Source organism: Mytilus californianus, unplaced genomic scaffold (assembly GCF_021869535.1).
Source record: "Mytilus californianus isolate M0D057914Y unplaced genomic scaffold, xbMytCali1.0.p SCAF_12, whole genome shotgun sequence".
NCBI classification, from domain to species: Eukaryota; Metazoa; Mollusca; class Bivalvia; order Mytilida; family Mytilidae; genus Mytilus; species Mytilus californianus.
The window spans coordinates 43,033,267-43,059,899 of record NW_026262604.1 but is presented as its reverse complement, the minus strand read 5'-3'; the positions used below and the strand labels follow the sequence as shown (position 1 = coordinate 43,059,899).

General features: G+C 31.6%; 2 protein-coding genes across 2 annotated transcripts in view; both read right to left on the bottom strand.

Annotated features, from left to right (window-relative positions):
- Positions 1–1,900: 1,900 nt before the first annotated feature.
- On the bottom strand, positions 1,901–11,227 carry LOC127721852 (uncharacterized). The gene is made up of 8 exons (XM_052228657.1): positions 11,076–11,227; positions 10,365–10,441; positions 9,470–9,623; positions 7,728–7,894; positions 6,411–6,522; positions 5,255–5,453; positions 3,747–3,816; positions 1,901–2,491 (listed from the first exon to the last, which is right to left on the bottom strand). Exons 2-8 carry the CDS (start codon positions 10,374–10,376, stop codon positions 2,243–2,245), a joined length of 963 nt encoding a protein of 320 aa, XP_052084617.1. The 5' UTR covers positions 10,377–10,441; positions 11,076–11,227; the 3' UTR covers positions 1,901–2,242.
- A 1,195-nt stretch (positions 11,228–12,422) lies between these two features.
- Positions 12,423–26,633, bottom strand: part of LOC127721081 (von Willebrand factor A domain-containing protein 7-like) — a 31,077-nt gene continuing 16,866 nt past the window's right edge. Inside the window, exons 2-10 of the mRNA XM_052227764.1 lie at positions 26,500–26,622; positions 25,658–25,819; positions 24,752–24,824; positions 20,406–20,488; positions 18,554–18,739; positions 17,248–17,466; positions 15,495–15,614; positions 13,536–13,703; positions 12,423–12,586 (exon numbers count right to left, since the gene is read on the bottom strand). Coding sequence (XP_052083724.1) covers positions 12,423–12,586; positions 13,536–13,703; positions 15,495–15,614; positions 17,248–17,466; positions 18,554–18,739; positions 20,406–20,488; positions 24,752–24,824; positions 25,658–25,819; positions 26,500–26,622 — 1,298 coding nt within the window. The remainder of the gene's footprint in view (positions 12,587–13,535; positions 13,704–15,494; positions 15,615–17,247; positions 17,467–18,553; positions 18,740–20,405; positions 20,489–24,751; positions 24,825–25,657; positions 25,820–26,499; positions 26,623–26,633) is intronic.

The window sequence follows — 26,633 nt, the reverse complement described above, 5'->3', positions numbered from 1 at the left end:
ATCCTATAAAGGTGAAATACTGGTTGATGGAAGTCAGATTGAGTCTCCGCTGTGACTCATAATTACCAAAGATACAGAATGAACCTATGTTAATACCATTCAATGTATGAATCATTGTGTTTATCTTGACATCTAACATGTCTATTTTCAAACGAATATTGTCTGTTATCAGCATCTTTCCTTGGTTTGTTTTTCACATGTTTTATTTGTCTGCTTTGAGTATGCTTCTTCCGATTACTGTGTTTTTCTTTCATTTGTTCCGTTCGGCCTAAATATCTATAAGTTATTATTCCAGCAAATATAGCAATGCACAGAACGATGAAGCACACACTCCCAGCTACAACTATTGCAAATGTCTTGCTGAAGTTTGTCTGAAAAAAACAAACATTTCTGCACGGAAAAGGAAAAAACAATATTACTGCACGGAAAAGGAAAAAAACAATATTACTGCACGGAAAAGGAAAAAAACAATATTACTGCACGGAAAAGGAAAAAAAACAAACATTACTGCACGGAAAAGAGATTCTTTATCCATGTTTAAATTAAACTAGACTATCTAAATAATTAGTGGAAATTATAAGTTGAGATCAAAACAAATATCAAGTCTTTAAGAAAGGAAAATGTTATTTCTTAAGTAGGACGGGGTGCTTTTTAATATATATAACTAATTGTTTGTTTGATTCACCTAACCTCAACGTATGTAAACTGAGCTGTTTAAGGCAGGAATCAGAATTATTTAGAATATGATAGAAATATATTTATTGACGGGTTCCACATGTGAATCAAAATCTGCTTACCCTTCCGGAGTCTGGTTCGTGTTGCTCGTTCTTTATTTGGCTATGTTTGGTTTTTTATACTGTTGTTTGTTTTTCGGTCGATTTCCGGTTTTTTCCATGGCGTTGTCAGTTTGTCACCAACTAATGAGTTTAAAAATCCCTTTTGTATCTTCCACCTCTCCCGAACAGTTACACCAATTTATTATCAGTATCCTTTGTCGTATCATTAAACCCATTAAACCCCAATTTAAGTTGAACCTTTGTCATGCAAACTAACCATGTAACCAAGCCTTTAGTTTGACCTTTGTCATATCAATCAATCCATGTAACCCAAACCTTTAGACAGTCATTTGTCATGTCAATCACTCCATGTAACCCCACATTAAGTTTGTTCTTTGTCATGACAATCAACCAATGTAACCCAACCCCAAGTTTGTCTTTTATCATGTCAATCAATCCATGTAACCCAGCATTGAGATTGTCCTTTATCATGTCATGTAACCCTACCGTAAGTTTCTCATTTGTTATGTCAATTAATCAATAAAACCCCACCTTAAGTTTGCCTTTTGTCATGTTAATTAAGCCATGTAACCATCCTTCAGATTTTCTTTTGTCATGTCAATAAATTCATTAAACCTAACCACAAGTTTGTGTTTTGTCATGTCAATTAATCCATAAAACCCAACCACAAGTTTGTACTTTGTCATGTCAATCAATTAATATTACCCCACCTAAAGTTAGTTCTTTGTTATTTTAATCAATCCATTAAACTTTCCTTCATTGTGTTCTCTGTTATGTCAATCAATCTATAGAACCCCACCTTACGTTTTTCCTTTGTCATGTCAATCAATTCATGTAACCCAACCATCAGTTTGTCCCTTGTCATGTCAGTTAATCAATGTTACCCATCATAAGTTATTATTTTGTCATGTCAATTAAATATTGTAATCCCGCCATAGGTTTGTCCGGTGTCATGTTAATCAAGCCATGTAACCCCAACTGAAATTTGTTCTTTATCATGTCAATTAATGCATGTAACCCCACATTAGGTCTTTTCTTCGTCTAGTTATATCAACATATCATGTAATTCCAATTTAAGTTTGTGCATTGTCGTGTCAATAAAAAATTTATAAACCATCATTATATATAACCGATAAGTTTGTTTGCAATATCTAAAAATGCTACTACCATAGAAATACGAAGGCGTTTAAAGAAGTTTACTGTATTTTGGATTGCTATATTCAAATTTAATTCAGTTACTTCCAAACTCGTTTTAACTTTTCAGATGACTTTTACGCGCAATATTGTATATGACCTGAAACTGTATACATATTGTTAACTTAGCATCTACCTCATTAATGTCTACCAAGAGTCATTATTGCTATATTTCTTAATCATTAGATATAAGAAGATGTGGTATGAGTGCCAATGAGACAACTCTCAATCCAAGTGTATCAAATTGGCATTTATGTATCAAACTCAAACCTTATGTTGACCGCCACTGGGCCTTCCATACTATCAGTTATATTAGTATATTGCAACATGCTATTGTTGCCAATGGTCGATGATATGGTTTCAAGCTGTGTTCCTTTAAAAGTCACTTCTGCTTTTGCACTCCAAGTATATTTAGAACAGTTCGCAGTATTGAGTGCTGGTAGGCTACATTGACCACTTGTCATAATAACATGACAGTTAGGTCTTTGTATGTCGGTTACCTAAATTGATATAAAGTATTGGTTAATATAACATTGTTTGTTTGTCTCTTTTGTTAGATAAATATGGGAAGTAAATTGTCCGTTCGAACTAGAAACAAACTGATTTGTGACTTTGTACGGAATTCTGTCACACGATACCATAATTTTGTTCTGTCTAGTGATTTATCTAGTTGTGTTAATACTTATGACTCGATGACTTTTTCATCCCTTTTTTATTCCTCATATATTTTCAACGTTGCTTTACACTTATCTGAATATATACGACATAAATGAATACTTTTTTGCACTGAATCGGAGGTGATATCTGTCATTTCTTTATTTTTGTTACAATTTTTCGTCATCTAAGTCGCTTTCGATGTCTGTTAACTCTTCAGATAATTTTTATCATTGAAAAAAGTGTGTCTTTTGTGAGATTTACGAGTTAGTTAGTATATCCTAATGCACACCTGCTCTTTTATGATACATGATCCAATTATATTAGGTAGACAAAATGAATTATAAGGACCACAAAATAACACGAATAACTAAAAACTTAATAAAGCCCGCATTACTTTCATGGCAGCTCACCTTAATAACAAAAAAGGAAGGCTTACCTAAATAACTGGAATAGAAATTCCAGAAAAAAAAATTAAAACAACACTTTCATGCATCCGAAGCTCTTTTCTAGATAAACCTTTGCCAGAAAAATTCAGAGCTGTATAATTAAAGAAAATAACAGAAAAAGAAGAGAAAATAAAAATTTAAAATTTAAAATAAATTAAACCACTGAATTTGAGTTATAGGAATTAAAAAAGGTAGCGATATATCTACTGACAAAGGGAGATAATAAGCAAATAGGCATTAAATAAAGCTTACGAATTCAATGACTCAGCTAATTCATTTCTCCTTTCAACATTAAAGTTATAAAAGTCTGAGAGAGAGCTACATGTATCAACAGATAAATTCATATTTTTATTACGTCGGCTGTATATTAAACAACAGTTTTCGATTTCAAAGGAGAATATATTTCAAACACTTGGCGAACAATATATGATAGATATAGCTTAGTCTACCCTGTAAAATTATTGATCATAAACAAATCAAAATGTAAATGCTCAAAACTACTCGTTTCTTCAAAGTGTATATTTTTAAGAACTGTGTTAGCATTGATAGAGATAAATATACGTGAGAATAAATGATTATGAGTAAAAACGAAAAGTATGGTTAAAGAGAGTTGGTCATTTTTGTCGACAAAATCAACTAAAAAGTAACTTACTACAAGTGTTCTTGATATTGTCTGTTTGACTTCCTCAGAACTGTTTACAAATACTGCAACCGTATATTTACTTTGAATGAAAATAAATTTCCATTATTTACATTTTCAAATATAAATGGAATTCATTACCTTTCTCCCTGGCATATATCGTTATTTCACGTTTTCAGCCTTAAACAGGACAGCTTAGCCATCAGTTTTAATTTTGCTTACATTCAAATCATTCATTCTGACAAAACTGATCCATTATCGACATAATTTCTATACATATTCAGATTGTTGATTAAGTGAGCCTTGTGAATTGAGACGGTGAATATATGTCGATAAATACCAGATCAACCTATGTAAAGTATTAGGTCAATGTCAGAAATAATTCCTCTGTGTTGTACATGTTGTACGAGGTTTGGGAACTTGGGAAGGGTGCAGTTGACCGTTCTCCTCAACAATGTCATGTCGATTACGAAGGAAAATCACTTTGTTACTATGTTTGCAGTATTAGAAAATAACAACGCATAGATCATTAAAAGAGGACGTGACATAATTTGACATATCCAACGTCAGAGCTATTTCATGTCAGAATTTTATTTTGCAATAATTTATTTGTATTGTTTACCTAGTTTTTGTTTGTGGTTTTTTTTTTGTTTTTTTTTTTTTTGTTTTTTTTTTGTGTTTTTTTGTTTTTGTGTTTTTTTTTTTTGTGTTTTTTGTTCTTGTTTTTTTTTGTTGTTTTTTTTTTTGTTGTTTTTTTTTTTGTTAAAAATACGTTTATCTTAAAAACCGCAGATGATATTAAAAAGTAATTTCGTTTATTACAAATTGTGCACACAAAATCGAATAATGAATAAATAAGAAATTTTGAAACCAATTGCGAAATGAAAAGAAGATGATGTGCGATATATGCGTTCTCTAATTTCTCTTGCCGACCTGTTCGTTGAAGTCCTTAAGGGAATGAAGTTTTAAATTGTTGTTTTGCCCTTCAAAACTGCAATGAAACCGTTAGCACTTGGCAGAATCTTGCGTCTATTTAAGAGATGAAGACAATGTCTAGCACCGGTTTGACAAAATAAAGTAGTCTTCTTCACTAGTTGTCAAAATATTAAATCTTTGTATTGAAGAACAGAGAAGCAGTGCAATTTCAACAAATTACAGGCGATAAAGCTTAAGGTCACACAAATTTACTATATGTATACTTAGTTTATAAATTGCGTGTATTGATTTGTATCCTGTATCAAAATACATTGTCTTTCATTTCAAGAATGTAATTATTGGTTACATAAAGGAAAGATACACTACGCTTTATTGACAAGATTTGGTTGAAATAAGGATGGAAATTAATTATCAGAAGAACTGTGGTTTTATTGTTGTTTTAACAACAAACGTTAGTAGGTTTACGTGCATAATGATTTAAGTCGGTCTAGATACCTTCCACCAATAGCAGTTAAAATATAAATGCGAGTTATGAAGCAGTTGTTTTAACTTTACTCAACTCTGGTCTAAATAATACTACATACAACATTCCAATTGTAGAGTTTGGTAGAAGGGTAAAATTTCCATCAGTCTTTTCGCCAGGACGTAGCGTATGATTCATTGAATCTGGAGCCAAAACATACGAATGGTCATCCGATATCTGTACAATGTAAGTATCAATATTTGCACCAGTGTTTATAACTTCATATGTTACAACTCGTTCATTACCTATTGGAATATCGTCTAAAATATCAAGTAATATACATTGTAATATTTGGTCAAAAATAAAATCTCTGTTTACAACTTAATGTAAATAATGAATAGCAATGTTGGCAATTATAGCATGCAAAATGTTTGAAAGAGATAATATTTCAAACGCTGATGTCTTTCCTCAAAAATGATAAACTAGAAAGTTTATTGCAACACTTACTCATGATTTCCTTGATAGAGGATTGCTGGTCACAAGAAAGCTATTAAACCAAGAGTTCCAAATGATGAAGTTGAAATCATCCTTTCGTAAATTTTACGGACGCCATCACGAGTTGGTTGACCGTTATGGAATTACCGTTTCACAGATGATATCAGATATGTTCCTTATGTCGTAACTACAATACCCTTCCCTTTTTCTCGAATGTGACCTACCGAATTAGACTATTTACCGGATTTGTAATAACATAAGCAACACGTCGGGTGCCACATGTGGAGCAGGATTTGCTTACCCTTCTGGAGCACCTGAGATCACACCAAGTTTTTGGTGGGGTTCGTGTTGCTTAGTCTTTAGTGTTCTATGTTGTGTCATCTGAACTATTATTTGTCTGTTTGTCTTTTTATTTTTGGCCATGGCATTGTAAGTTTGTTTTCGATCTATGAGTTTGACTTTCCCTCTGGTAACTTTCGTCCCTCTTTAATATAAGTTTGAGTTATATATCATTCTTTATACATGATACAGATGGTTTGATATGCAATGCATACATCAAGATCATTCCGGTTGGGGATGTTTCGTAATAAAATAATGGAAAGCAGTTTCACCATGACAATAGTTCAAAAATGAAGAGTTTAAATAAAGCAGCGTACGATCGAATGATCACTCAGATAATTAGAAATCAATTCAATTTTAAGGAATACAATAAATCATATTACACTAAAAGTAATGAAAATCACGTTTTAATGATGAACTTTATAACGTTAATGTAATATTACCAGAAGAGGCTATAACGTTTAGTTCTACATTTGTCGGTCTATATACTGGTCTTGTTGTTCTGATCACAGGATCCCTTAAAACATCAGAGACGTTTATCTTCATTTGGAAAGCCTATTAAATATAGAAGTTCTAATTGAAATTAAATATATTTAATTGAATATTTAGAGTTAAATATACAATCATATTTATTGATGTTTGAACTGTTATAATATCTGCTTGTTATTCCGCATAATAGTTATCAAGGGTACCAGGCTTATAATTTAATACGCCAGAATCGCGTTTCGTCTACATAAGACTCATCAGTGACGCTCAGATCAAAATAGTTATAAAGCCTAAGAAGTACAAAGTTGAAGAGCATTGAGGACCCAAAATTCCAAAAAGTTATGCCAAATACGGCTAAGGTAATCTATGCCTGGGATAAGAAAGTCCTTAGTAATTCGAAAAATTTATAATTTTGTAAACAGGAAATTTATAAAAATGACCATATAATTGATATTCATGTCAACACCGAAGTGCTGACTACTGGGCTGGTGATACTCTAGGGGACGAAACGTCCACCAGCAGTGGCATCGACCCAGTGGTGTAAATAGTTATCAAAGGTACCAGGCTTATCATTTAATACGCGAGACGCGCGTTTCGTCTACATAAGACTCATCAGTGACGCTCTGATCATTAAAATTATAATGGTTACTTTAAGAATGTCTAGACATTGTGCAACGGATCACCTGTTATAATTTTCATTAGCTTTCAAATATTCGGCTTTGAGCGTTCCTGATGAAGTTAAATCCAGAAAAGCGCTTCAGACGCATGCAATTTATAACGTGTTGTTTTCATTGTTTTCCAGTTGTTATAAAACTAAAAATTCAAGTTGCCTGGAACATTTATTTCTTGTGTTTTAATCACATTTTGTCAGCTGGATTGCAACTGTTTTATTCCTTCTTTGGTAGAGCAGGTTCGCTACTTCCACGTGGTATAATGTAATATTTTTTATAATCATTACTATTAGTGTGTATTTGATTTACATTTGTGTCCTAGTTCTAGTTCATTCAACTACATGATGTAATGTTGAACTACATGACCCTTTGTAACATGTACTTTGAGTTTGTTACTAAATTTTTAAAAATGTTACCCGTTTAAATACGCCGGAAGTTAGAATAGACAAAAAAAAAGAATTTCGAAAGGAAGTCGTTATTAATCTATTGCATTTATACTTTCAATACACGATGAAGGATAATTCTAAACCGCGTTTCGAATGCATAACAGTTAGTAGGTTGTTTTTGTTTCTTCTTTTTTTTCAAATGAATCTGATTACTTACATAGTCAGGAATAATTATATCTGTTGAGCAAAGCATGTCATATTCTGAAGATCTGCTATCCGGTGTGTATGTTTCCATAATATATCCAGACAAATTAACCATGTACAGGTGGTCACACGTACTGTTTACCATATTGAATACCACCACGAAGTAGGTGTAATTATTTCCTAAATTTTGATATAATATATTACTGATAAAACACACATATTTTATGCTTCTTTTCAATGGATGAGATTTATGTTATTCTCTTATGTCTAACTTGGTACATGTATTTTCTGAAGTACACACAGAGGTACACACATGCAACATTTTAAGCGGTCTCCTTAATATTTTTAAACAATCATAAATGACCTGAAGATTTTTTTTTTATATCCCGAGTTGAGCGTACGATTTAACAATACTAGCCGCCTTATATTGGAATGAATGACTGTATTCGTCCATCAACGACTTAATGATTTCAAGATTTGATTCATTATCGAGCGGCTTTTATTGACGAAACCAAAGTCGTTTCTAGTTTTTGACATATTAGTGTTTCAATTTCCTCTGAATATATCCGAAAAGCGCTCCAGATGCACGCTGTGTATAAGAGTTATTTTATGTTCCTAGCAATAAGTCTATAACACTGGTGGTGGTCTGTTAGTCCCCGAGAATATCATTAGCTCAGAAGTCGGTGCTATGGTATTGACATGATTCAGAACATCCAAGGCTTCAATATGATTTTGTTTGAGCTTTCCTGATTAAGGTGATCCAGAAAAAATGTACACTTTATTATAATTTTAAAGCTTAATATAGTTCAACAAAGACCTAAACAAGTATCAAATGAAGATTATAATCAGCATTTCGCCAAGAAGCAAGGTTTTTCTAAATAAACAAATTGACATTTACATAAAAAGCCAGTATTTTAGACAGTCCAAGTATCGTCAGACAGATGGAAATTAATGAAGTCGGAATCGGATGACATGGAAAAATAGTCTATTCCGTTAAATAAAATAGAACATGCATCTCTTGCTTTAAATGCATCACCGGTCATACGATCTTAATATTTTTTCCTGTTGCAAATGGAAGAGCCTATGATAAAAATACTGTCTGATAGACGTAGGAAAACGTCTTTATCATGTTGAGTAACTGATACATAAAATGATACGATCTTAATAGTTTTTCCTGTTGCAAATGGAAGAGCCTATGATAAAAATACTGTCTGATAGACGTAGGAAAACGTCTTTATCATGTTGAGTAACTGATACATAAAATGATGAGTAAATCTCCATTACGATCATACATAAACGAGTTTTGACAAATACACTTATTTTGATCGAAAAATATCATAAATGTATTCCCGTCAGCAGCCGGTTTTATCCTACGGTGATTTTTTCCAATCCAAACTGAGAAGAAATATTAACGTATAAGATGTAAAAAAAAAGCGGAAGATACTGAAAAAGACAATCTTAAATTCATAAGCCGAAGGGAAAATTGACAACGCCATTGCCAACAAAAATGAAAAAACAATTTAGGAAAAGTAAAACTTACTACTATAGGGAAACAAAAGAGTGAGCAACACAAACCCTACCAAATTAGCTGTATACCGGTTACACACTGGTCAAACTATCTTTTTTGGCAATTTTTTTCTTTGCTCTTGTTTATTTAACAAATCACGTGCAAGCATAAAAGACAAAATTGAATACATACAACTTTCAAAATGTTAACAAATGGTATTTAATCAAACACCTATTGACATAACAGACCTGATACTGGAGACCCTTTTAGGGTGACAAGCGACCCACTGGCTGATTTCTGATACATTCCGTCCACCACCTTGATCGAACTTTGTGCTGTTATGTTTATGAAATATCTGTGATTTCTATTTTTGTGTAGGAAATAAGTTCCAGGTGTTAGGTTCTGCAATAAGAATTATAACTGTTAAACAAATTTCAATGGACCCATTCACATATGGGAGTTGACTTGGTAAAAAAAAAAAGCTGACCATTTCTCGACGTTTTAGCTAAAATGTATGCAACGTGTTTTTGGAGAAACAGCAAAAAATAATTCAACTCCTGTTTTCACAAAATATTGTACAAAACAAAAAACAAAAACGTCAATATGATCAATAGATCAAAAGAACCCGTTTAGTACTTGTGTAAAGGATAACACAAACACAAGTAAATGAACAACACTGATACACATTACAATATCAACAACTGGTTGTTACAGGCCTATGTACAACACTAATACATCATATCGTATTAACTAGTTGTATGTCCCATACCTGTATACAACACTAATACACCATACCGTATTAAATAATTGGTTGTTACAGACCTGTGCACAACACTTATACATTATATCGTATTAGATTATTGTATGTTCCATACCTATTTACAACACTTATACACACTACCGTATCAAACAATTGGCTGTTACAGACCTGTGAACTACAACACTACAACAGTATATCGTATTAACTTATTGTATGTTCCATACCTGTATACAACACTAATACACAATACCGTATTAAACAATTGGTTGTTACAGACCTGTGTACAACACTAATACGTTATATCGTATTAACTAATTGTATGTTCCATATCTATATACAACACTAATACACAATACCGTATTAAACAATTGGCTGTCACTTACCTGTATGGACATAATAACCTCATCAGTACTTGTTATTATCCTGGAAGATCCTGTTGAGGGAAATGTGATGGCAGTACCTGATGGAATTACATAACGAATTATAGGTTTTAAGTTTGCTGGTAGAGTAACAGTCTTATTAACAGTTTCAACATTGAAAAAAAAACTTTATTCCAATCTTATTTCTGGCTTTCAATCATTTTCATTTCAGGAATTTTTGTAATAATATGTTAAAAGATCATTGCCATCACAAACACAGGTATGCATAGTATATCAATATCACTTGTTTTATCCAATAGTGTGTCCTGTATTCAAAGTACCAAATTTGTCTGTAGTTATTTCATTTTATGTGTGCTTGTCATATCTCTAGCAATGTTACGTTATTGATAAAACATGCAGATGTGTTGTTATGCTGTTTCAAATGCAGAAAAAAAGATGTATATGCAACGGAAGAGAGAAGGTTGGGAAGAGGATAAGGAAGATGAACAGACAACGTAATTATCTAATTGAAAAAGACAAATCCTCAAGTAACATTGTTTGAAAACTAAACACATAAAATGAATACTGTAAATTCAGAATTTATTGCGTGTATTTATTATTGCGATTTTGTCATTTTAGACTAAAATGAGTTATAAATTTTTACGATACTGAGAAAAATCCTGTTTAATTCATATAAAAAATTTCAAAATGCGAGTTTTATTTATTAAGTAATACCATTTTGGTAGAGGTCAATATCGGTTTCGTCTGAACCTCCTTTGATACTGACTTTTAAGAGCTGAATTGAGTCATCAACATTTATAGGTTTGTTGCCAACCTCATTATCTTGCCATTCATATGTCTCTATAAGTACCTCCGATGTAGGAAAAACGACCCGTTGAGATAACACTATTTTGATGCAGATATCCACAATCGTTACAAATCCACCACGTTCGAAGACATAGGAGTTAATATTTAAATTACTCAATAACAACCTATGTATTTGTTTTAATTTTACTGAAAACATCCCAACATTTAATTGAATGTTTAAAGGTATAATTATGTTAGGATGCATGACGTTATCTTCCCAAAAAGTAATAACATACATCAGATAACATTAGTACTAAAGTTTCCGTGAAAATATTTTCAAAAAAATTCAGAAAATCTTAACTTGAATAAGTTCAACACTCAAATTTGTTTTTTTTTTATTTCATTTGTATTACTGTAGCATAGTTCATGAACTATTTATTGGTTGAAAACAAAATACCGTAAATATGCCTGTTTCAATTTTAATATATTATAAAACAATGCATATACAGTTTGACTCAACTTTTTGACGACGTGATAATGTCAATTTAAGAGATTTTGATTTAAATACCTTACATATAAACTTAAATTTTGTATTGTAATCATTTCAATTGATTGTTTTATCTAATACCTGCTACATACAGTTTATGTTTAGGAATATGATAAATCATGTCAAATATGATGTGATTTACAATGTATATAACCTTTATTACCCGAATTAATAATTTATCATAAAAATGCGCCGTGCGGTTGCCTATAATTACTTACATCCACTTTATTTGATTTTCGGTGGATAGTTGTCTCATTGGCAATCCTACCTCATCTCCTAATTTTAATATCTGGCTCAGAACCCCGAAATATAGACGAGGAATAATATTCAAACGATGCTTGGCTAATTCTGTTAATGAAACTACTTGTTAACTGACATGTTCATCTAGAATGAAACCATGTAGGTATATGTGTCTGAATAAGTCTTTAGGAAACATGTCTGTTAAATTAGCCTATACTTAAATGGAAAATCGTCAATTTTTATCATAAAGTTTTTTGTAATAACCCAATGAGAAAAAGGCGATGGCACTACCCAGCTAGATCTGCTTATCCTGCTGAGCCCGTGTCAACGTCATATTTGGTGGGGTTATTAATGCTCGATCTTCCGTTTGCTATTTAGTGTTTTAGTGGATTTGTTTGTATTTTAGTCGTCTTTCATTTTGTGCCATGTTGTTGTCAGTTTTACTTCTATTTATGAGTGTCAAGTGTTCCCTTGGTGTTATCAGCCTTTTAATTTTGTAAAAAGAATAAAAAATGAATACGCGTGCATGTCATTACCTTGACAACTTCAGTTAAAACTGAACCATAAGTATCTTTGTCTGTGTTATATAATGTTCCACCAGTTGAATGTGAAAGACTTTGGAAGAAAAGTTGCGTTTCACGTCGTCTTCGATCTATAAAATTGTAAGACCAGATGATCTATATAGTCTTTGGATTTAAGGTCCATGCATTCAAAGTAACCGCTTTTTCAATACAATAACATATCACTTATGTTGTAATAAACTCATCATAGATACCAGGACTGAAAATGCATACGAAAGACGAAAGTTTCGTCTAAAAAAGACTCTTCAGTGGCGCTCGAATCAAAAAAGTTAAAAAAGCCAAATAAAGCACGAAGTTAAAGAGTATTAAGGACACAAAATTCCGGTAGGTTTTGCCACCCCCACAGCTAAGGTAATCTATTCCTGTGGTAGAAATTCCTCAGTGTTTCGAAAAATTTAAAGTTTTGATATAATTTTGAATAATAAATCAATCATATCTATCGACTAAATAAAAAAACGTTCAATTGTTTAGCCGGCTGTAGCGTTTATGCAATTGTTTATTGTGGACGACTTTTTTTTTGCCCCTTATATGTTTTGTTTAAATATTTCTTTCCTTCATTGAAATCATGATATGGTTGTATAGTAATTTATGTACAACTATTTTACGAGTCATAATAATGAAAGTCATTAACCTTGTGTTGAAACGTAATACTTTTTACAGCATAAAATATCAATATGTTGTCAACGTAATGTTGTCAATATAATGGCACTCTGTGCGACTTTCACACAAGTGAGAGGTTTAGCTACTATAAAACCAGGTTTAATCTGCCATTTTTTACATAAATTAAGTAAATGCCTGTACCAAGTCAGGAATATGTAAATTGTTTTTCATTCGTTTGCTGTGTTTGCGCTTTTGATTTTGCCATTTGATAAAGGACTTTCCGATTTCCTTTGAGGTCGGTATTTTTGTTATTTTACTTTTTAAAAAAATAGATCTGAGGCTAACTATTGATTTAGATGCAATTATACGTTTAAAATAAATATGGATGTAAGTCGAACATGTCGAATGTTATGAGTTTACCATGTGTGTCACGTCGTTTTCTGGATGAACACTGACTTGACAATACAGATGTAATCGGGATGTTTTTCGCAAGAGCTGCATCTGTTACTTCCTGGAGCCTGTCAGCATCTTTAGCATCAGCGTCCGTAAAAACAATAACAGTTGATCTGGGTTTTGACAGTTCAATAGCTGATATATTAAGAACAATAATATTTAAATTTCAACAAATGTGAAATCGAACGAAACAAAGCATCAACATTTTAAATAGTAGGTTCCCCGTATGTTTTTACTTGGTACAACATAAAATAGACAAATATACTGATGGAAATATAAGATGAAATCACATCACATAAATGTGTTCATTTGAATAAAAATTCGTATATGTAAATTACAGTTCTGCATCAATATCCAATGACCTTGTGGAAAATATAGACCTATCGTGTTTTTATCTTTTGCCAATCAAGATGGCAGGCGACTCCTTTACTACCTAAAGCGTAAAAAAACAACCAATATTTGAATAATGAGCAAATTTTAAGACTTTTTTAGTATCCTTTAACCGTTATAATTTTTTTAAACAAGATTTTATCGTATTGAAAAAAATATGGAAATTATTCTTGGCAGAATGGGTTGTTCTTACGTATGAAACCTATTTCACGGATGTTTCGAAATTATAAGTATGATTGACAATGAAAACATGACTGTGTTATTTGAACAGCACCATACTGAGGTTAGCTTTTTGCCTAAAAGGCAGTTTTAGAAAGAAAACGATATTAAGTAAGACGAAGGAAACTAAATGGACGTTGTCTATTGCTTTTGAAAGTGTAACAATCTATATCAAAAGTAGAAAAAAAGTTTTCATAATCATTGCTATTATTTGAGTTCTGACCTTCATGATGAAAACCAACAAAAAATGAAACTATAATATATATATAATTGGTCTCAAATTTAGCCGAACAATGTTTTTATCTTTAAATTTGTGTTCGGAAATTTTTGTTCTTCCCTGAGCGGGATTTTAGCCCTTGCTTCTGTTACATCGTGCCAATTCCGCCTGCAATGTGTCCAGCGACCTAGACCACTCGTCCAACTAGGTAATATGTTTGTATTTTCTATTGGTAATGTTTCAAACATTCCTACTTTAATACATTAATATAACAAGTTTCGTTATCTCATTTATGTTAAGAGATTCCTTGAGTTGTAACCTTCATGGTAAAAATAAAATCAATTGTTCTTTTTATTCATATTACTATTTCCTGGTATTTCGTGTCCAAGTGTATTTATCGTATACATATGTTTGTCTATTAAAATTGTATTGTTTAAAACATTCTCTCATTTATTTACATGTAAAAAAAAATCCTTAAGTTCTGACCTTCATTATGAAAATCAACAAATTTCTCTTTTTGTTATATACTACTATTTCCTGTTATCTATTTGAGTAAAGGGATTCCAACGATATGATATCTGTTTTTGTTAAAACGTTCTTTGGACATTTAATGACACAGTAGTACAATAGCTGGCATCTTGAATTAATTTACTAAAGCGGCTTAGTGTTAGGATTACAATTTTAATTTGTCATAAAAATCCTTTCATAACTCTCTATACTATTGTTTACGTCCCGACTTAAATTATAGTCTCCATAAATTATCAAACATGTGCATCGTTTGTAAAAATAATCTTGAAATTTTCAAGTTTTTGTGTTTGGGGTATATTATTATATGTTCATTTGTTTACATCCTCAAATTGTAGGAATAGCTTTATTACCCTCCCAAAGCACCTGATATTAACCCCGGTTTTTTGGTGGTGTTTGTGTTGTTCAGTCTTACGTTTTATATGATGAGTTTTGTATATTGATGTTTTTCTTTTTTGCCATGACGTTTTTTTTTTTTACTTATGAGTTTGAAAGTTCCTTTGGTATCTTTTGCCCTTTTTTACGATAAATATGTTGTTGTTCCAGCGGAAAAAGCTTTAAATAATACCTTTTACCTTTCAAGATGCCAGCTGCAGCATATTCTGGACAATCTCCACCACCATCTACTCTTATATTGGCAATTTTATCAATCATATCTTGGCCACTTGTGTAAACGAATGCTTCATTTAGGCTAGCTAAAAGTACAAAAACAAATTATTAAGTCGCATCAACTATTTACCAATGTAAACGTTGTTTTTTCTGTATTTTTTTTTTTTTTTTTTTTTTTTTTGTTCAGCATCCTACATTTCATTTTGTATGTCAAAATAAAATGTATTAATTATGCACTGTCGTCTATTATGTATTAGTTTATGAACTTTTTGTTGCTCTTTGCCTCGTTGGTTCGTAGTTTTTCGTGAATTTTCCTCTGCATATAGTTTGAACATAATAAAATATATTCTAACTGTTATACTTGTATGATAATTTGTCAGATCCAATGAGCAAAGGTCAGCAAACGAACACAGAGAAATCGCAAAATTGTATTTTTCTTTCAGTTTTTATACATACAAAACATCAGAAAGTGATAAAACTCTTGATAAAACAGTTAATTTTTGGAAAGTTGAAAGTTAAAAGTTGTCTGTAAAATTAAAAATGTTAAAATGACTTTCATGTTTATCTAGTAAAATAGATTAATCAACCTTATAGCATACTCCATATTAAAAACCTTTGAAAATTTGGAAAACAAGTCATCGCGATGACTTTCACGAGCAGAGCAATAACGCCAATATACAATTTAATCTTCGTAATAGAGTTTGTCAAATTTCTAAATATTTTATATAGAGGCTAGAAAATCGAAGACTAAGATCACGTGGTGTGAATTAATTCGGATATTTTTGTCCGAATCTGCAGGGCCGGTGAACAACTTCGACAAATTGTACCGTCTGGTGGAAAACCTGAATATTCACCGTAGGTGAATATTAGGGCCATTCACCGCACTAATATATGTTGTATTATTTGTTAATTGCATATATAATACGTGTTTACTTTTGTATTTTTCCAGAGGCCAAATCGAATGTTAATATTTGTTCGGTATAATAATACAGTTACGACCCTTCGAATCGGGGGATATCTAAAATTGTCAAACCTGCTAAGGGTTGTCAACTTTGGACACCCTCCTCATCAGAGGACTGTATTTTAGTAATATTATACCTTACATATGTTATAAAAAAATCTATTTGGTAACACATTATCACGTGACATGAATGATTCAGACAATTGTTATTGAAATGCAACAAAGAATGAATTACTCTTAAATTTTATACCCAGCGGTTAATACTCTATATTCACCGATTTATTACCTTTTCAGCTTCTTGATTTGTACACGAGGTATCTCCATTTAAAATGACGTCACAGACGTATGTATACAAAAACAATTGCCAAAGCCAGGTAAATAATGCTTTTAAGGCGAGAAAATTCATCTATGGTGTGCCGGGGATAATCTCGTAAACGGACCTTTTCAAGGCCATATATAATTCACAAAATGAGTCTGTTTTGATACAAAAAATTCTTTTATACAAACTAATTTTCTGAAGCAAGTGTTTTGAAAATCTGTTACTACAGTATGGCAAGTGCTTCTTCAATGATTCAAAAGGACATGTAACTGTAAGTTCGGTAAAATAAAACAATGGTGACCCTTTATAAGCGATGAATATCCAAAATTGTCAACCCTAAAAAGTAATTTCAATTCGGGCTACGCACTCAGGGAAATACACTTTTAGGGTTGACAATTTTGGATATTCACCTTTTCTACGGGCCATTATTGTATATTACCTGGATCATTAAACAAGGATAAAACATAATCTGCTGGTTCATTGTTTGATCCAATAGTACTTGTTACAAGCTGTATAATCTGTTCCTTGACGGCAGCAATCTCCCCACCCATTGATCCACTAAAATCAACCGCAAACGAGAGCGAGACTTGTGTTCGTTGTTTTATTTCAAATAGGGATTTGAACAAATCATCCCCTAGAATGTTTAAGATTCCTGTATCTGAAAAAAAACAAACATTTATAATTTTTCAGATTAGAAAAGGTAAAAAGCATTGTCATATTTTATCGTATATCTATCTTGATGTTGACAATACGAACCATGAACATGAATAAGGCATATTTCGTAGAAATGTAATAATGTTATAATTCATAATTATTCAATTATTGCCCCGATTTTATATTCTACTGCCATTAAGATTTGTTTTTTACTTGTATAAGTCTATCATTCTTCAAAGGACATATACATTTACTATTCTAAAATGTCATATTGTTGAATTTTATTAAATTGTTCAATATAAATCGGAAATAAAGGATATACATTTGCTAACTTTAACTAAACTATCTCTTTCGATTTTTTATTTTTTTCATTTGTCGTCCCGGAATTTTATTGTGCCAGTTTTATCTGCAAATCAAGTCTGGAAAGTTTAATATACGCAAAACTATGTTTCGACTATTTGACCTTAGTAATAAGTCACAAAAACGGAACATTACATATAAACTGATACTACATGTAACTAGTTTTGAAAAGTATGTTTTTAGACGTCTGGTCTGTAAATTCCAGTATTTCTGTCCTATCCTTGATTTTGCAATTTTAACAGAGTGTTATTTCGTAAAGCGGATGATGCATGATAATTAGGAGACAATAACACTGTCGAGGATCCGTTTTAAAGTTTGTGTTTTTGTTTTTAACCGGATTTGTATCTGCCTAATGAATTAATTAGATTTGAATATTCAAAGTACTATTGACTGGCAACACAAGAAATATCGTTTTGATTTTATCATTGTTTTTCATTGTGGAAATTTATTAAATTTAAAAAAAAAGCTGTGGTATGATTGCCAATAAAACAACTCTCCACCAGAGACCAATTAACGAAGGGGTTTACAACTATAGGTTAAGGTACGGCCTTCAACAATGACCAAATCAATACCACATAGTGAGCTATAAAAGACCCCAAAAGACTAATATAAAACAATGAGTTTTAATATATTTATTAGATGCATAATTAGAATGAAAACATGTTTTGTATTATAGGAGACAAACTTAAAAAAAACATATTGGTACGTGGAATTTTCCATTACGAACTTACCTTCAGCAATAAGGAATTGTTTTGTCGCTTCTACAGCTGCTTCATATGCTTGACCATGTAGATGATAGTGTGGGGATAACGTTTCCACTGTTGTTTCTTTGTTAATCCCACACTTTGCGATAAGGTTTCTACTTTCGTCATCAAGGCCACCATGACTACATTTTCCTTTCAATGCATTTTTCGGTCCTGCGATAGTAATTTATAGTACATTATATCTATATTTTCATTTTTTAAAAGTGTGTGCAGATCCGAGATTCAAGACACATTTAAACTTATGGTTGTGTCTTGTTTGATCTTATAAACTTTCAGAATACTAAAGCATTATACACTTATAATTCAACACGAAACAGGTTGAATGTGTTGTCTATGTGTCCAAACCAGTGATGAAAAACGGTTCTTTTTATAATGATATTGAGGGCTTCAGATTGGTTTAAAAAAATTTATAATAGATGGCAACGGAATGAAATTATTGACAATTCCTTCATCAATTGTAAGGAATAGGGGAAATGAAAATAACTCTATATAAATTCAATGAGTCCAATTCGCTTTTCTGGATTTACCTCCATTGGTTAACCAAAAACAAAGACATTTGAAAGCCAGATATGTGTCAAAACGTAGAAACGTGAGTAACTATCGCCAATAGGTACCTAAGGAGAATAACCAATGTCACGTCTGTTCAAGTTTGCTCGAGAAAGTTGGAAACCAGTTTCTTTAGAATGGACGATTCATTTAGATTCATAAGTGGAAAAGTGGTTTTACACAGTTTGCTGAAACTAACCGGTTAAGAATAGGGACCCATCGTAAGGGCCTGTGACACTCTGGAACAAACATTTCAAATGTTTCTCGGGGTTCACAAATTAAACCATGCATTGTTTTTTTTTTTTTTTTTTTTTTTTTTTTTTTTTTTTTTTTTCATTTTGATTTCAGACATATTTGATACCTTTTATGAAAGATGAAAGATGTTCTCATCAAAGATACCAGACTTGTTATTTAGTATGTCTAGGTGCGCAGTTTTTTTTTTTTTTTGGTTTTTTTTTCTATACAAGACTCATCTGTTGATTTTGAATTAAGACAATTCAAAGGTCAAATCAATTAGAGTGTTGAAGAGCATTCCAAAAAAATATTGCAAAATCTGGCTAAAATAATTTACACCTGGGGCAGCAAAACCTTCGTATTTTGGATGATCCTAAATTTTCATCAACAGTAAATTTACCAAAATTATGTGTCAATGGCATTTCATGTCATCAAAGAAATCAGCAGTGGTATCGGCGAAGTGATTGTGAAAAATTATCACAGACACTGAGCTTATGATTTTGTACGTTTATGCCGGACGTGCATTTCGTCTACACAAAAGTTATTGGTTGTGCTATATTTAACATAGACGGAAATCAATTCAGAAGTAGAATTCCAATAAAAATCTATAATTTCATAATGTTGGAAATATTGTCCAGGATGCATATGCCGAGGATAGAAAAACTTTAGTATGTCGGATAATCGTAAAGTTTCGACAAGAGTAAATTGACAAAAGGTACGCACACATGACAAACGGTATATACAGTCATTTGTTCTAAATAGTGTCATTTACACACACCTGCCGTTCAGATTGATAACATAGATTCAGGATGTTACCTCTCCAAGATGAAAAGATAGGAGTTGTCCTTTAAGATTAAGTTCTTAGCTAGAAATTAATACTTATGAAGCTACTATTCATTTTGCATTATCAATTCATAAATATTGTCAATACATTTTAAAACCTAGAAAACTAGTACGAAACTAATCTTATAAATTTATTAAGTCGATCTACAGTTTACATGTTATACAAACAAGATCATGTATAAAATTATACACATACTTGCTGGCTTCAGATTACCTCTACCATGATGAAAACCACTTGTCAGCATATTTGTCACAAGTAAATTATCTTTACAAGAAACACTGAAATCAAATACAAAATACACTGATTGAAATAGGAAAAAGTTTATGCTTGTTCTTTATTTGTTATTTAAGCATTTCGTCCATGATATTTATTAAATCGTGTTATAACCTAAGACAATACAAAATAACTCAGAAAATTAAAATCATCAACAAACGTATTCCCTTATTACAGCAAACAAGTTTTTTTGCCGTTGTTAACATTTTGTTGAGTTATCATCGCTTTATGTTTTTAGCTTTACAAAAATGGATTTAAAAATTCTATGCTGAAATAGATAAGACTTTTGGCTTTAATATTAATTCACTTACAGGGTCTTTGCATCGGAATTAAACATATTTATTCTAAAACCAGTTGTTGGCATGACACGGGTTATGTTCTTCTCATATATTTTATGACGGTATAATACTAAACCCCTAACAGGAGGGATTGTGCCTGATATTCATATGATGAAGACATAATCTTTTAATCAGTTTAATTGAGGTCTGGAGCTGGCATGTCATTAACTGCTAGTAGTCTGTTGTTATTTATGTATAATTGTCATTTTCTTTATTTTCTTTTGTTTCCTATTCTGACATCGGACTCGCACTTCTGTTATACTGAGTTTTACTGTACATACTGCTGTGCGTTTGTTTTTTTCTACATTGGCTAGAGGTACAGGGGGAGGGTTGAGATCTCAAAAAACATATTTAACCCCGCCGCATTTTTGCGCCTGTCCCAAATCAGGAGCATCTGGCCTTTGTTAGTCTGTGTATAATTTGGAGTTTAGTATGACGTCCATTATCACTGAACTAGTATACATATTTGTTTAGGGGCCAGCTGAAGGACGCCTTCGGGTGTGGGAGTTTCTCGCTGCATTGAAGACCCATTGGTGGCTTTCGGCTGTTGTCTGCTCTATAGTCGGGTTGTTGTCTCTTTGACACATTCCCCATTTCCATTCTAAATTTTATTTTATATTATAATACTGACACAAAATGCTCAGTTTTAAACAATGGGTGGATTTCAAAACCCATGAATATATATGTAGGACTCGGAACCGCGATGGTACTCCGAACCGCGATGGTCACGCTGAAGTGCGTTGGTTAACAATCTGAAGTGCGATGGTGACATTGTGACGCTAACTTGTTGATAACTACGCTGAAGTTCGATGGTGGTTACGCTAAAGTGCGATGGTCTGCCTGTGACATTGAGTAAAAAGCAAAATGTACACGAGCTGTTTAAATGAAATAACATCATTATGATTTGAACAAAGTAGCTGCTAGCCTCGCATTTGAAGAAAGACCTTTTAATTTCTGTTCAGTTCAAACCAAAGACTTTAAAATCTTCATTTGTTTTCATCTAATTTTGAATTTGCCAATTCTCCGATTAGTACACAGTAGTATGGAGTCAGAAAATATTCTGTTTAAGGGTGAAAAAAGTTAACTTATTCAGCGTGAAGGTCTATATAATAGTACTTTGAAATTGGCTGATTCGCTGCTGAGGAGAATAAATTAAATTGGGAAGTACACGTAGGGACCAGTCAGGTTAATTTCGGTCTAATATGTTGTAGAAAATTAAACACTGTAACCACAATAAAATAAGGCTAGAGTGATGGTGTTCTTACAAATCAGGATTTATCTCGGGACTTAAACAACACTATATCAACTTGATATAGCAAAAACATTGCTAATACTAGTAAGTAATTTCATTATTAAAGTAATTGTCTACACAAAATCGTGTGAAGCATACTTGAAGAGAACTCAAATTTAATATTTAGATCAAGACATTTTATTTGTCGTACAAAAGGTTTGCGGCATACTTCCGAACACTGGTTAGCTCATCTGCAAACCAAGTATATCTTTTTGCCGCTTTGTTCCCCATAATTTGCCGCCTGACATAGTTTTAAATATTTTTGTAATATCTCCACCTGCACTGCTCAAAACTGTTCGGGACTTGAATCATTCGTTACTTTCTTTTTCCTTTCCTTTGTTTGCGTGAAAATTTCATCTACAAAATCTTATTCACCTACCGGCGAATCCATGTTGTATATAAAAACGTCACAACATTCAAACGTCATGCTAAACCATCGCACTTCAGCGAAAGGACCATCGTACTTCGGCGAAGACCATCGCACTTCAGCGTGACCATCACACTTCAGCGTCCCCATCGCACCTCCGAGTCCTACAAATATATATCGTGGAATTCGTCAAGGCTGTCCTTGTGGTGCGATAATTTTTGTTATTGCTGTTTTAATTTTGTAAAATTAGGCAAGACTACAACCTTGAAGGATTTGAGATCAAGATAGATGGAAACAACCCATACATTAAAGATGAGCCAGCTAGCAGATGACACTACTCTTTTTCTTAAGTCAAAACAAGATATTACAAAAGCTCTAAACATTATTGAAACATTTGGTTCATTTTCAGATTAAAACTTAACAGATCTAAAACAGAGGGTATTTGGCTAGGGAAACAAAAATATCAAAATATCAACTTTACAGAAAAACTTGTTAAAAGTCTGGGAATATATTTTGGGCATAACAAAGAAGAGTGATAGAAACTAAATTTAAAAAAACAGCTAAAAAAAACCTGAAAAAATTATATTGAACTGAAAAAAAAACTTGACCATGATAGAAAGAATAATAGTTTTAAAATCTTTAGTTATTCCTAATATTACTTTTTTGGCAACAGTTTCAACTTTTGGCAAAGAGTATTTAGACAAATTTCAAAAAATTATATATGCCTTTTTATGGAACAATATGACAGAAAAAGTAAAACGCACTGTAATAAGCTACGACCAATTAGATGGTGGATTACAAATGGTGAATATAGATAAATATATAAAATCTATTAAGATAGGTTGGATAAAAAGATAAACTGCTGATAAATTTTTTAATTTGGTGGTCATACCAAAATTTTATCTAAATAAATTTGGAAGCAATCTACTTATCTTAAGAATGAACTTAAAGAAGAAAAAAAATAATATTCGAAGCAAATTTATATAATTTTAAAGAAGATGATAAAGAATTTCTAGTTGGGTATATTAAGTGGAACAGAATAAAAAATGTGAAAATGTACAAATTGAAGCTCAATATATGCAAAAATTATTCATAAATATATAAAAGATAATAAACTGAAAATGTTACACTATTCTTTCAAACAAAGTTGTATTAAACAATGGAAAATAAGTCTTAACTCTAACTGTAAAGACTATGGACATTTTATTGTAACTTGTCACATTTTAAATGAGTTTTGGGGGAAAATATATAGGTTATTTGAAAAAGTTAAGATTGGTAGACATAAATTTACTCTAACGAATTTAATCTGGGGTTATACAATTGATGATGAACATTATTATGAAATGAACTTTTTACTTACAGTTATTGTGTTTACTATGCATAAAATATACTAATTGTCGGAATACAAGACAAAGTATATCAATTTGTATAATGTTTTAAGTCAGAATTTAGAAATGGATTATTATTACAAATAAAATATATTAATATTGAAGGAAAAGGGATACTAGAAAAGATTTATTCTTATATTTGAACAACAAAATTATTATATCATTGTTTATATTGTTATTATAAATGTACTTTACATAGCTTTACTTGTTTGATAGATGATCATTTCATTTTACAATTTCAATGAGTTTTGAAGGTACCTGTTTATATGTTCCACATATACTTTAATCATAGACTATACGGGGGAACTACCTATCATGTTTACTGATTGACCTAAATTTTACGTATACATATCTCTTGTGGCGTATACATTATGTTTGGAATAGAAAAACATAGTGAAAGTAATTAATTCACAAAAAAAAGCTGACAATACCGTTATAGACGGAAGATAGATAAGCATACTAAACCACAAACCAAATTCCGAAAATGCTGCTATAACCCGTTATTCTTTTTTACTCTCAACATCTATCAGATAGTTAACAATGATATATAAAGGGCTACTGTTTTTGAATATAAAGTTCATATTTAGAGTCATAATAGTACAATAATAGAGAAATAATTTATTAATGATATATAATATATTTACTAACAAAACTATAAATACATACCTGACGATACTCTGGTTTTTAAGCACTAATATACAGGGATCTCCACTGAAATAGCTATACCAGCATGTACAATATTATTGTTGAATAAAAAAAAGTTATCGTCGCTTACATCTATAATCATGTATTTTGCAAAAGCTACATGAAATATAAGAACAAGTGTGACAAAAACAGATTTAAATCAATGAAGACTCTTTGTGCATACATCTCTTAGAACTTACAGTGAATTTTCCATATCGAGACATGTATCATCATCTGATGTGGCTACACGCATCAAATGCATTCCTTTAACTCCTAAAAAATTTAAAAAGTCATATTATAAACATCTTCATTAATAATTTTTGAAGATGTCATCTAAAGTCAACTCATTTTTATGTCATGTGGAAATGTTACAAAGATTTGAAACAAACAAAAATGTTTAGATGACTAAACGCCTTTTTTCCGAATAGATAATATGTCATAACCAAATATATTTTGATATGCCTATAGCTTTTTCAGTCTTTCTTTCTGTCAAGAAAAACAATGCAAATACATTTAAAAAAGAAAAAGTCTTAACATGTTTTTTTTATTCTTTCCTTGAATTTGCAGCAACATTTTAGCTGCGTCGGATAGAAATCGACCTTTTACAAGTGCGAGTTTACATGTACATATATAAGACTTTGATTGATTTTGGAAAATTCAAATACGACATAAAAGATAATCGATTTGAAGCCGACTACATCACGTTTGTTATATAAAGACAAAAACCTATGATATAACAGTATGAATATACAACAACAATGTGGCTGTATCGACCAAAAACCTAACTGGGACGAATTTGAGTGCTTACTTATCATATATATTCAAGTATATATTTTGAATACAGAGATCAATCCATATTGCATTATGTATTCGAGAACATTGTGTCAATTTTTTTTTTTTCTCAATTAGTGATAATATTGAAAAAATATAGATGATACAATACGTTAGAAAAACAACAAGTCAACTTAAACAGTGAATTTCGTGGCCTTAATGAAAACAATAGCATACAATGCGCAAACAACATTTCTCAAATAAAAACAAAAACATAGAGAATATATATGTGTAAACAAAGTTTTCATTTGAAATAGATAAATTTGAAAGCTTACCAAAATCTAAATATGGTGTTTTACCAAACATTTCAACCCAGTTTGTATTGCTGTAGAAAGACTGTATTGTATAGAGGCATTCACCAATTTGCTTCTGTAATTCATTGATATCATCTTTTCGTGCTGATAACTTGTCTCTGCAAGCAATCAGGTGGGTATGTGCTAAAACGAAAAACTTACGCATAATGTCACAAACAAAGCCTATGTCCGAAAAACTATCGACATGCAAGAATAAAAATAAAAATATTTCGAATAAGAGCCAAACTGAAACATATCATATGGCAACTTCCTTTGTGACCTTTATGCTACTAGGTATACGATAACAATAACGGCCTTCCCATTGTCTACATCATTCCAAAGTGAACGCCCTGGGATCAATAAACTTTAATAGTATTACCTAAATTAAATTGGGTTTTTTTTATTATGTATGAACAACTCATCAAAGACACCACAATAATCTGTTACGCTCAAATCCACACTTTCCAAGGTTAAATCAAGTAAGCCGTTAAGAAGTTGAAAAGCATTAAGAACCAAGCAAAAAATTTTTCCAAATACAGCTAAGTTGATTTTTTCCTGATATTGAAAATCTTTAGTTTTTCGAATATTTCAAAGTTTTTAGGTATAAGATTATTAGTTAACACAAGTGTTTTATTCTTTTCGAATTAAGTGTTTAGCTTTCCGTGTTGAGAGTTACCGATAAAGATTAAATCGGAAACAGTGGTGATTGGTTATTGTGTAAGAATGTTATTTGCAGACTGTATAAATAAACATTCGTTGGAAATAAAGTGTGGATACCCTTTATTAAATCATTATCATTAATTTACCGTCTTTAAAAAACTTGCCTAATTTAATCTGGTCTGCATGACAATGTACGTAAGGTATGCCTCTTTTCTCCTCCTGAGTATCAGCTACACTTTCTCGGACTGTGTTTATTGTTGTTAACATTGCAGTCCATCCATTATGATCTGAAGTTACG

Coding starts and splice junctions, on each gene's coding strand:
- LOC127721852 (XM_052228657.1), bottom strand. Junction 6,523..7,727: donor ATATAATTATTCCTGACTAT/GTAAGTAATCAG, acceptor TATATTTAATAG/GCTTTCCAAATGAAGATAAA. Junction 2,492..3,746: donor CAATATCAAGAACACTTGTA/GTAAGTTACTTT, acceptor ATATCAATTTAG/GTAACCGACATACAAAGACC.